The 12964-nt window shown below is 40.4% G+C and overlaps 1 protein-coding gene across 2 annotated transcripts in view; it reads left to right on the top strand.

The window, feature by feature from the left end:
- GRM7 (glutamate metabotropic receptor 7) overlaps window positions 1-12964 on the top strand; it is a 405590-nt gene that overhangs the window by 366641 nt on the left and 25985 nt on the right. Inside the window, exons 9-10 of one of the 2 annotated variants that reach the window (XM_088662372.1) lie at window positions 2040-2286; window positions 8951-9043. In XM_088662372.1, coding sequence (XP_088518498.1) covers window positions 2040-2286; window positions 8951-9021 — 318 coding nt within the window. In that variant the 3' untranslated portion in view covers window positions 9022-9043. The remainder of the gene's footprint in view (window positions 1-2039; window positions 2287-8950; window positions 9044-12964) is intronic. The other variant, XM_060271366.2, reaches the window with a different exon arrangement.

Raw genomic sequence — 12964 nt, 5'->3', positions numbered from 1 at the left:
CTGAATGGCAGACTGTCCTTTAATCTCAGCCCACCCTCTGAATAATTATGGGGCAGCATTTAATCTACAATTAAAGCATTAGTTGATTAAGCTACTAAATAAATTGATTGAGGCTTGCAAGGCTTCTTAAAGGCTCTGTAACATGAATTAGCAATTCTTCATCCTTTCCACTCTGTACATATGTACAGGTGGGTCACCCATTCAGGCACTTAACTCTCAGCATATAAGTAGATTTATCCTATTTGATGGGAGCAATTGTCCAAGAAGCTAAAATCATGCTTTAGTGCCTGACTGGTTTACTAGACCTAGAGCGATCAGTCTCTTTTAGAAGTGAGAGGAACCTTTGAGGCTGAATAGCATGAAAATAAGGGGATTTTATTCTTGACTTACACTAGAGAGTACCTGAGAAGAATGGTAATTTCCCTCTTTTTCAGTCAACATTTTTTTTTTAAATAAAGCAACTAGGCCTTAACTAGGAGGACTAAGGTTCAAATCCCTACTAAGCTATAAAGTCAGCCATTATCTATCAGGCAGGGACAGTTGAAGTGGGGGTGCAGCAATATCACTGCCACTCCCTGGGATAGTGCAGGGGTTGGTCAGGATGGTGGCAAGTTTGAGAATTCACAAATGTACCAACGGAAGCAGTAGATTGGCTCCTCTGGTGCGCTACACAGTCCTGACCTCACCACCAGCCTGCTCTATCCCTTTCACCATTCAAATAAGTGACATGAAAACTGATTTTTAAAGGCCAGCTCTGCCCCTCTGCTGCTTCATCATACCAGCTGCTCCTGTACTTAGCCTAACATGCTACTTGGGTAGGGAAAATTTATGCTGCCTGAAATCCTCGGAGGAAGAATAGTAGGATGTCCGTCCTAGTAAAATGCATAAGAAGATAATGTTGGTATCTTTGTGTTGGGAGAAAGAGCAGCTAGGTACATCCCTGGGAAGAAAAACAGAAAAGTGTGCTTGAAACACACATTCACACAACCCATGTAAGTGGAACCGGGATGAGTTGTAGAGAGGGTCTTAAGGTACCAGTGGTGTTGGCTGAGTTGGAGTGTACACTTTACAAAGGAACTAGGGAGATTCCTTGAGTTATGCTCTGTGGACTAGCTAGCATACTTTCCCCTTGAGTGTTAAAATCAGTTTCAAGAACTTTGCACAGCTAAGCTATGGTTAGTGTCCAGGACACTAATAGATTAAATTTTTAAAGGCAGTTGAAAACTCACTGGAAAAATAGAGGTGTATTTTGACAAGAACAAGACTGGAAGCAAAACCGAAAAGACTGAGCCAGTGTTGCGAACTGGGAAAGCAGTCTCCCAAACAAGATGTCCCCCCCCCCCAAAAAGCTTGTCAAGGAAGCTCATTAATATTGAGTTAGTTCTGGGAAATTTGCCTGTTATATTCCGGCACCCAGGACTCAGCATGCAACCCCCTTATACAATTCCATGTCTTAATCTTCATTCCAGGAGACAATAAGCTCTGTCAAAAATTGTTCAGTGAAGGGAATTATGTACATGATAATATTTTATGATGAAAAACACCAATTTTGTAGACTTACCTGAGAGTTAAGAAGATTGAGGGCAGACAATGGAAGTATTTCTTCACTCAGTGAGTTAAACCATGGAATTGACTAGCACAAGATTGAGTGATGTATGCCATCTTGGATAGCTTTAACAGAGATTTAGATAAATGCATGGGAGAAAAGGCCACTAATAGTTACTAGTTCTGCTGGCTAGATATTGCTTCCAATATCAAAGGTAGTCTGCCTCTGAAAACAGCTGCTGGAAAACTCAAATGTTAAGAGTGAGCACTGATGTCCTGCTTATTGGCTTCCTACAGTTACTGTCGGAACAGAATGATGGAGCAGCAGCACTTTTTGTATGTTGAACCGCTACTGCAAAATTCAGAACATGGAAAACAAACTATCTTGTAGTCCACCCTGTTTCAAGTTATGTCAAAGGCGCTTCCTTCTTAAGCTGCTGTTGTCCGCTTCTCAGTCATTATTCAACAGTGTCATCGTGTGTTCTTTCTCCTAGGTCTACATACAAACCACCACACTTACAATATCCATGAATTTAAGTGCTTCAGTGGCCCTGGGGATGCTTTACATGCCGAAAGTGTACATCATCATCTTCCACCCTGAACTAAACGTCCAGAAGCGGAAGCGCAGCTTTAAGGCAGTAGTGACAGCAGCAACCATGTCGTCGCGACTGTCACACAAAACTAGCGACAGACCAAATGGGGAAGCAAAAACAGAACTTTGTGAAAATGTAGACCCAAACAGTAAGTAATCTCGAACTTGTTGCTTTCTCTGCCGGTGCTATGCAGGGGTCATGTTGAGAAGTGCCTTCATAAGTTCTGATCTCCTGTTTTGAAGATTATACACAGATATCTAAAGGTATCTAATCTCTGTGGGAAGCTCTTTTTGTGACATTCATTCTTTCTCCATTGGGCTCTTCCCACTGAGAGCGACCCTCTGCGCTACTCTTGAAAGCCACGAGCATTTATTCCTCCTTGCCTCACCTTCTCTTTTAGGAATAGGCTTCCAAGTATAGCAGTTTTCTTTCATAATTGACCCCAATACTGTGCCCTCATTCACATCTGCCCTACATGACTGATGGTCTTAAATGGAGAGGCAGGACATCTGCCTGGTGGTCCCTCTCCTTTCTGTGTCTGACTTACTTGGCTAATTCACACATCTGTTAATCTCTGTGGAGGCATTTCCTCCATGCTTACATCCAGTACTGAAAAAGTAGGGATACAGACATAAATTACATTAACTATTATTATTATTATTATTATTATTATTATTATTATTATTATTATTATTATTAAAATCTCATGTGGTTCTCAGAACCTGAGACTAAAGCACTCACAGGCAACACAATCTGTGTGCCAAATGTGAGGAAAGAGAAATTTTAAAAGATTTATTTTAAATCTTTTAAGATTTAAATTTAAAAAATAAGATTTAAGATTTTTAGATTTAAATTTAAAAAATAAATCTTTTAAATTTATTTGATTGATTTGTCCTCTAAAGTAGATGTTATTTGGTGTTCCATAGTACAACAACTGTGGGAAAGAAACACAAGCAATAGACAGTGCTTAGTTCAAATCAGCCTTACTTCAATACTGACAGGATTTGTATTTGTTCATTTAGAAACTGTTGTTATATGGAATATGGTATATTCAAAATTTCTGAATGAAGCAGTGACATCCTGCTCTTTCAGTGAGTGGCACACTCTAGGAATGAGCGGCACAGTCTGGGTTTTTTTGCATCAAGAGAAATGACACTCTTCCTTTAATATCCTCAGAAACAAACTATTTGGAAATATGCAAATTTATTTAAATAGATTGATTAAAAGGCAGATGATTGATTAACCATTTTGACTGACAGCCCTAATAATAACCAGAGGGCTCCAGTTAACTTGAATGTTATACACACATGCAAATTTGATGCAAATTATATTAAAAACATTTTAGTAGATATGGTTGTCTTCCTTAGAAGAGTCTGTAAATGCAAACTTCACATTTGTTAACAGCAAATTGTCATATAACAGAGTCAACTTCAGGCAACTTCTTTCAGTGCATTGCAGAAAGGCTTTTGTGTCCAATGGAGAGCCCCAACTTCCTTACCAGTTAAGGAGATTAAAGACATTCTCCTGCTAGCTAATTTAAAAACCATCAAAATCATAAGGCAGCCTTATGGGCTTGGCTTAAATGTGATTGGCAACCACACATAAAATTCTTATGTGTACATCTTGACTTTCAGAGACATTGGGTTGTATCCAGTGCTAATGCCAGCCATTGAAATTAGGGGCTATGATTAATTCCGGCCCATTAATTTCAGTGGGTCTTCTCTGAGTAGGACTAGCAATGGATACAACCAACTGGGTGGGATTCAACTAATGAGTCCTGTCTGCAGAGGCCCTGTCACAATGGAACTTCCCACTCTCTCTGCCCCCCATCCCCAGAAATTGACCTTGGAATGGTGCAGCAAAGTAAGAATGGATATTGGGGGGTTGTTCTGTCTGGCAAGCCAAAATGTGGCCTTGGTGAAATGTGGCCTTGGCAACCGATGGAGCCTCTAAATATACATTTTGGTGTTTTTTGTGTTTTTTTTATAAATCAAATAAAAACTCATAGTAGTCTCAGAATTTTATCAGGAGCTACTTATTGTCCCTTGCCCAGTTGAAACAAATTCTAAATCAAATTAAAAGCATGAATGGAGAAGGTGTTGTAGCTGCTACTTCACCAGCACTAGTGCAGAGAGATCTGATATCTCATGATGCCGGAAGCCTACATTGTTTCTTATGATCCCACAAGTAAAAGATGATTATCATTCTTGATTCATCATCTTACCCTTTGGATCCTAGGGTGTAATTCCCTATGAAATTGCCAACAGCCAATCTGTATGTGAGTCAATAAGCTATCGTTTCAGAGTGACACTTAAAATTAATTAAACTGTCTATAAAACATGTTGGAAGTATCTTGTTTCGCACACCTATGCAATTTTTTTTCTTGCAAGTGTACAATAATCGCCAATCTGTCACAAGCAGGTCCATCTATGTTATTGCTTCTTTTTCTTTACCTTTCATATCTTAATTACAGAATACACAAAAGTTGCAAAAGGGGATGAGCTCTCGTTTATCCCACTTTGCTATATTTGCAGCGCCAAATGCAATTATCTTTAGAACTCGGAAGGCGCGTGTAATTTCAGTGCTGCTCTTTTTTTGGACCTGTTCTGTGGTTAAAACGAACCTCTAGAGGAGGCAGGAGAAAGACCTTGCCTTCAGGACCACCACATTTATAAATCCAAGTGCCAGCTGAATCTGTGCACAGGTAGTCCACGCAACCAAGGTCCTCAAATTCACAAGCAGTGCTTGTGATGTCAGAGGCTCCCCTTCCTTCACACATTCACCATCCATGTGGAGAAAGCCTTGAAAGGGCTCGTATATCAAAAACTAAAACGTGCTGATTGAGGTCTGAAATTAAGTCAATAGCTCCAGCTGGTTGCAACCTTTGGGCTGGAGCACACTAAATACTATTGTGGCATAATCCCAAATCATTTCAATGTATATTACTCTGAAACAGAGCCTGGTGACTTGTATACTTAATTTAGGCATGAAATGTTCTTTAAGAGCTATCTTTGGTTTAACAAAGGTTGTTGCTGTGAGGTGTTTGGTGGGATTTTACAATGTGTCCCTTTATTTAATGAAAAGATAAGGTTTTATATTCATGGACTACGTATATTCCGGCGTATAAGACGACTGGGCATATAAGAGGACCCCCCCCAACCTTTCCAGTTAAAATATAGAGTTTGGGATATATTCGCCGTATAAGAAACACGACTCGGCGTATAAGACAACCCCCGACTTTTGAGAAGATTTTCCTGGGTTAAAAAGTAGCCTTATATGCAGGAATATACAGTATATCTATCCCCACAGGAGATTCATGTACCTCAAAACACTAGATTGTTTGGTGACCAAAAACAATAATAAAAAGTTAGCAATTGACCATGTTATTTTGTTGCTAGGAGTTTAACGTTTAGCACACACAAAATATATTTATAGGGCAAGCAGACCTCACAATTGGTGCATTTCATAAATGTAAGAGAGGCAACAGCAGCATGTTTTAATGACAAACGTGCCTTGGGTAAAGCACTGATAATGGGGTATATGAGGTTGCAACAAATTATATGCAAGATCACCTCATTATATATTGCTCCATCTTCAAGCATTTTTCCCTCCCTACAACCTCAAACAGCAGTAGTTAAAAGGTAATAAGGGCTTTCTAATAATCTGTTTCCTAAATGATCTTCTGGCAGTGATTTACTGAAGGCCAAAAACAGTGTAAGTGAAAGTTATTGGGCTCATTCAGTGCATCATGGGACTGGCCAAAGTGCAATGGTGGGGGATCATTACCCGCATGTGATGCTCAGTGAGTCTTGGTGAATGGCATGAACTGAGCCCTTCACTAACAAATGCAGTGGGCAGCTGGTTGAAATGCATTCAAATATGAATCCATTCGTATAGGGCTCTTTGCTTCCACAGAAGCTTTCACAAATGGAAGTGGAGGAGATTTTCACATATTTCCCCTTCCCTCGCACTCCTGCCCTCAGAACACTTCCCACTCTGTTCCAAAGACTCTTGCCAGTCCTCTAGAGCAGATTTTCAGAAGGGGCAAAGGGGGAATTAGTGAAAATCACCTTCCTCTTGCAGAAACCTTCACTATACCAAAGAGCCTTCTATGGCAGGAGGCAGAAGTGGGTGGAATCCAAAGCTTTTCCTGTCTTTTAACAACGTTAAAAGTCCCGCTAATCACTAATACTGTTATCATCTGATATGTGCATGTTCTTCTCATTGAGCAGCTTTGCTTTGCTATTACATGTTTGCATTATAAGTATTTTCCATATGTGATTGTGTTTAGAAATAAATAAATCCAGCAGTTTATAATGAGCAGAAATGTTGGAGGCACCGTTATGTCTCTTAAATTGTTCGTTTTCTCTCGTGTTTCACTGGTTGAATTTCACGGTTATTTGACAAAATAACTCATAGTGTTGTCATTTGAATAAGTGAAGGGTGTGTTGTTCTTGATAGAAAGTGGCAAATTTGGACACAAGCAAACAGCTCGCCATATTTATCTTAATTTTCAGTGTCTGTTCCTATTGTCCTTCGCTTCTTTAAAAGATTAATATATTTATGAAATCAGCAATGAGAAATAAGATCTCACTTCTTCCTTGAAGACAGGGTTGCTTTTTTAAAATAATAAAGTAGAATACTTCTTTTCAGAGAAACTACTTCTCAAATACTACTATCTTCAGAATGTTTGAGAAGCCAAACAATTTTCCTCCAGGTATGTGGCCACATCAAGGCATTATCTTAAAGCACCCACCCACCCCTTGGGTCAGAAAATCATACTACATAGAGTTCTTACATAATTGTGCCAGATAATAACATTATATTCAATGCCATAAACCTTCAAACATCAAGTGAGCCTCTCTAAGAAATCACAATTCCATCCCTGATTTCTCCTATTTGCGTTTAAGTGTTTTGTGACAGAGCTCAGAAGTAGCATGTCAACCCTCACAATCAATGAAATTTGGGTGGATGTGTAAGGCAAACATTATTTTTTTTAGGTGGAAGGCCAGCTGCCTATTTTTATGTTCTCATATTCTTCCTTGGGGTCCTTCTTTTGAGACAGTAAAGCATTTCTACCTACACATACACTCTGTTCATTTCATTTAACTTTTCTACCCACATACCCGGAAAACTTGTGTCTATCCGTATGTTTTGATTTTGTTATGCTTCAGAAGGCTCCAAAGAATGAGCCCTAAACACTTAAGGAAAAGTCATTGCTGCGTATTGAGTGGAGATGGAGAGTGTAAAGAGCAACTGAATGGCCACTGGATGCTGGACTAGATGGGCCTTTGTCTCAATCCAGCAATATCTCTCTTTTTTTGGTTCTTATGAAGCATTGGCAAGGTCAGTACAGTGCCAACATACTTGCAGAACCAGGCCAGTGCTACCTTCAGAGCATCTCCACCACACTGACCTCATCTCTGCTTCACCCCTTAGTCACTCAATCACAATATACTGCAGAGAGGCAACCTGAGGTCAGGTAAGCAGCGGCTTCCCACTTCTCCATCTTCTATTACAAGCATACCGTGTGATACTTTCAGAATAGACGTAACACAGGCAACCCCAATTCTGGCAATTGACTCATCACTAAATGAAGCTTTCATGTTGTCTTTAAGTACAACTCCACATATTAAAACAATTATAGCTTTAAGTAATCCAACTGGGAGGCTACCCAGTGTGTGAATCGCCATGTCTTGCAACTCTTTTTTTCAAGCCGCCAAGTTCTCAGCTGGAGGAGTTCCCTTCTTGACCACCATAACTTGGACTTTAAAATAAAATCAGTGCCTAAATGTGCTTCAAGAGTAGATTTGATACATTTAGAACTTCTACCCCCTCTCACATATACTTGTCTCCTCTGAGTTACCATGGAATATAATTTTAACTGAAAGTGCAACACAGACAGGCAAAACTGAAGAGCTTTGTTGCCTCCCTCTCTCTCAAGGGAGCAAAAATTCTGTAAGACTTCATTTAGGATGTTTGTGACGTGAACCATGGCAGTTAAGAATCTACTCTGTCTGTGGAATCCCATCAGTGGATTGTGAATGATGTACACGTGGAATGAAAACATCCCATGTTCTACTTCAGAGAATGAAGTAGGCAACCACTGCTCTGCTGTGCTGTTTCTTTCGTTTGTTCATTTGTATCAGCTCCTAACATCATTGGCATGTTGTTGCCTAATTCATCTTTTTATGGTGGGAAATGGTGGGGGTTTCATAAGACCAGCCAAACGAGAGAAGTATGGAAGACAGTGAAGACTGGTCATAGCTGAACATAGGGAACTAGATTCTGGATGTTAGCTGGAGCAAACAGTTCCAGGCCTTTCTGGAATGCATCCAGTGTATTCCTTTGATGTGTAGGCACCTTCTCTTATGTTCAGAGGTACCTGAAGCCTTCTGTGAACTGATTTGTTCATTGTCAATTTACAGGACTGTAATTTGTGTGTTGGCGTTGGCATATCCCCAAACTTTATAGTGAGACTAAACCGAGCTCATAAATTAAAGGTTGATATCCAACATCACACAAATGGGCATCTGTTCACGCAAAGGGACTTTCCCTTTCTCCTCCCCCCCCCCGCCCGTAACTCTGTGTTCCCCAATAAGCTATGGAGGACCCTAACCAATAACCATCTATAACAGATTTTGAAGTCATGCAGGGGGCTACAAAGAGGAAGAGACAATGGGGAAGTCCGGATGTGTGAGCAGAAGTCCTTTCCGCTGCTTGACTGAAACCTTTTGATGTCACCCCCAAAAATTACCTTATCTATTCAAATGTGTGCATTATATATACCAATATATTTACTTTTCCTGTAGACTGCATACCACCTGTAAGAAAGAGTGTACAAAAATCTGTTACTTGGTACACTATTCCACCTACAGTATAGCTCTTGCCTGCTTTCTTAGAAGGTAAGACAAAGATCTAACTTTTACTGCTTAATTCTTTAAAAAGTATTTTAAAAAGCAAGTTAAATGTCAAGAATGTACATTTGTTTCAATGTAATAATGGAACTAAAGATGTCAGATTAATCAAAACTAATCAACAAAGAAATAATATGCAAATGAAAATCTTAAGGGGAGGCAAAGTCAGCCAACGTGAGCCACCTCAAGAGCATAGAGCAGGATTGTGGAAACTCAGACCCAGGAGCCAAAAGTTGCCTTTGGGCCTCTTCCCCAGGGTTACAGTTCGATGCTGAATATTGCCACTGTGAGCAGGTTCTCCAGAGACTTATGAATTATGAGAAGCCGTAGGAGTCTTCACATGACACCCTCCACACGTATTCGATGAAGGGAAGGAGGGTCACAACCATGGGCCACACCCCTCTGTTGCTGGCACTCCACACAGCATGTCCCTTCCAGAGATCATGTTGGTTAGAAAGGACCCTAAATGTGTGCAGTTCTTCCTTGTGTTCAAGCACCCTGGACTAATCAGGGTTCCTAGTTATTTAAATGTTATACATTGATATATGTGTATACGGCTGTACACCTTTCTCACCAATAATGGGGCATGGCCTGCAGGTTGACTCAGGCTCCCTCTTATGCATTCATTGAACATGAGAGAGAGGAAGCCATGTGAAGACTATTCTGTGGGGTGGGATTGAGTTGCTCAGTCTTCTGTGGTTTTCAGTACTGTAGCTAGATTCCTGAATTATACAGTGTTCAGTGGGGAAAATACAATTATACATTAGCAGTATCCTCCTCAGAGTATGGAAATAAATACATCACAGCAATGTAAGCTTGCTGTCTCTATATTCACTAATGTTGCAATCATATGAAGGAGTAAACCCCAGTGAACTTAATGAGGCTTCCGTTCCAAATGGGCATGTATAGGATCGCACTGCACATAAAGGTTTTGCATACACAGCTAAGAAAATATTTCCTTATAATGTATGGGCTATCTTTACAAAGACTGGTGGAAGTTACTTTTCATTGGCTTCAGCTGTAGGAAGTTATTGCAGCATTGTTTGGAAAAATGTATGGGTCGTTTTTGTAATCAACCCAATCTAACAAGTTTTCATTTCAACTTCTGGAAAATAGTAGGTTGGGAGAGCAACGGTAAATTTAATATAGTTAAATGAAAAATGTTGTTCAGCATGTCTTTAAATTCTTCTGTCATAACACAATAATCTTATAGTGGACTCGTCACAGACCTCCAAATGGCCGAGTTAAGAGTCAATGTAGCAAGAAAGAATGGGGTGTTCCTAACAGCAACAAGCAGGACTGGTTAAGACTGCAATCCTATGCCTGATAAGTTAGTACAAGGAAGTCATTGAACCTTCTAGAGTATAGGGTATAAGCACTGGACTGTAGAACACTGATTTCATTTCTATAAAAGAATTAATTCTCCATAACGTTTATGAGAATCTGCTGGATCAGATCAAAGCCTGTATAATCCACCATCCTGTTCTCACATAGGCTAAGCAGACACCAGTGGGAAGCCCACTCACATGAAAACCATGCTATGATCTTTTAAGCACCAGGTGAAAACCTCTTCCCCCCAGCATTTGAATTTCAGTCCATGGAGAGCTTCAGTTGCTATCTTTTCCCTGAGCTGGTTACATGCTGCTTTGTTTAATGCTGGGGTTTTTTTGGGGGGGGGAATGTTGCATGGTGTTTTGCCTTACGACCAATTTTTAATGCACTCTGTACTTTATTCTGTATGTAAACTACTCAAGAGAACTGGGTGGACAATATACAAATGTAATAAATATTTTTCCTTAAATAGTTTATTTAAATTGCTAGAACAAAAGCTGGAGATGAGAACTTACCTCCTTCGTTGTCAGAGCTGAAACTAGAATGAAAAAGCCTTCTGTTCTGCATGGGTCTCTCTGAAGTGTCGCACCAGGAAAGCTTCAGTTTCCCGAGTTTCAAGCCAGCAGCTATTTCACTCTCCTCATGCACGATTTGCCCTACTTTTAAAATAGGACAGATATTCACAGCTCGGCTTTACCTGTGGTCCTTTGGCATTTAAATTTCTTCAGCAGCAATATTTGCTTTTTAAAAAACAACAACACCCTAACCACTTAGTAGCTCTTCTGTAGTCCAGAGTTATTTGCCAGCAAGAGGTCAGCTAGTTCTTCAGCTAGCATACAGCACAATACATTTATCTGAACCCACCCAGCTATCATCAGTTTTAGATATTAGATGCTTGACTTTAAGAAAAATGACAGGATTCTGCCCACCCTCCTCACCCCTTTACATTATCTCACTTTAAACATGCCATGTATTTATCAGACCAGAGTTTTGTGGCTTAAGTAATGTAGAGTATTATAAGTCCAGTTTTACAGGAACTGAGTTAAAGGGATGCTCACTAAACTGAGATACAATCATAAGTCAAAACCCAGAGCCAAGCACCTGGGCATTGTTGTTTCCAAAGCAACAGCAGCATGGTCCGGTACCTAAGCAGTATCTAACAAGTATCAGCAGGGGAGAGCAATAGACCACAGCTTTTCAAGAATCATTTTAGCCTGAAGCAAAGCTTTGTTTCCCCCTTTTGAGCTTCACACCAGTGGTGGGTGTTCTTTAACCATGTCTTACTACAGTGTGAGGATAACAGAAGTTTTAGCTTCTGAGGCTTCAATCCCAAAACCACACCAAGTCCCATTGAACACAGTAAGACCTATTTCAGAGAAAGCATGCATTGATTGTGTTTGAAGAGCTCCTTACTGTGCCTAACTGGCTGCTTTTCTGGACTGCTTAATTTTTAGAAGACGGTTGCTTGTTGTCGTTTATACAACCTTCAATCCAGGGCTCCATCACAATTACCCATGTTATGCTTGGCAGTACTGAGAGCTTACCCTTACCTCCACCCAGGGGAACCCACTGTAAAACAGGGTTGGGCTTTGTATTAAAATTCAGTCCTCACCTAAGTCTTCCCTGTGCCCTGTCCTCTTTGGAATGAGTGTGCCACTGTGTATTAGAAATCACATGCAAAGTAATGTATTCACGTGTAGAATAGCACTTGCTTGACTGTCACTTCACCCAGGGCCGGGTTTAGGTTTGATGCGGCCCTAAGCCAGGCATCCCCAAACTGCGGCCCTCCAGATGTTTTGGCCTACAACTCCCATGATCCCTAGCTAACACGACCAGTGGTCGGGGAAGATGGGAATTGTAGTCCAAAACATCTGGAGGGCCAAAGTTTGGGGATGCCTGCCCTAAGCTACTGAAGGTAATGGGGCCCTTTATATGTCCAGCTGTCCTTTGTCAACAACAAATTGTCACTGATTTTTGTGTTGAATATATGCTGTATGGTAACTTATGGACCTAATAGGTATCTAAAACCATATGCACATTACCCATAGGAGCCTACACAACACAAAACACTGTTGCTGTATGTAGGTTTTATTTGTTTTTTATCTTATATTTTGGAAATGTACATCCTGTTTTTCTTCCTTTAATTTTTTTGGGGGGCCCCAAGAGAGTGGGGCTCTAAGCTATAGCTTGGTTAGCTTATACGTAAATCCGGCACTGACTTCACCCCATCTCACATACAATTAGATGGTTGACTCTCTTGGCAATGGCCACATTTAGATAATCATACCCTGGCTTAATAAATTGAGGTGTGTGTGAATCTTTTGGCCACCTGCTCCATCCTTACACCATCCTTTCCTTCCTCAATGTGTTGTGATAAGCCAAGAAGCCACCAGTTAACTCTTGTTTTCCATTTTGTTTGAATTGAGAAACGGACATTACCAGGTTTGGAACAAGCTTGGATTGTCAACCACAATTCCTTCAGCTGTTTGTTGGAGAGGACCCTTAACAGCATTGCTTGCGTTGTGAGTCATTGATTCAGTGAAGCCCAAGTGTCTGCATACTGATAGGGTACCCTGC

Source organism: Zootoca vivipara, chromosome 2, assembly GCF_965207765.1.
Source record: "Zootoca vivipara chromosome 2, rZooViv2.hap1.1, whole genome shotgun sequence".
NCBI classification, from domain to species: Eukaryota; Metazoa; Chordata; class Lepidosauria; order Squamata; family Lacertidae; genus Zootoca; species Zootoca vivipara.
This window is presented reverse-complemented; position numbering and strand designations above follow the sequence as displayed.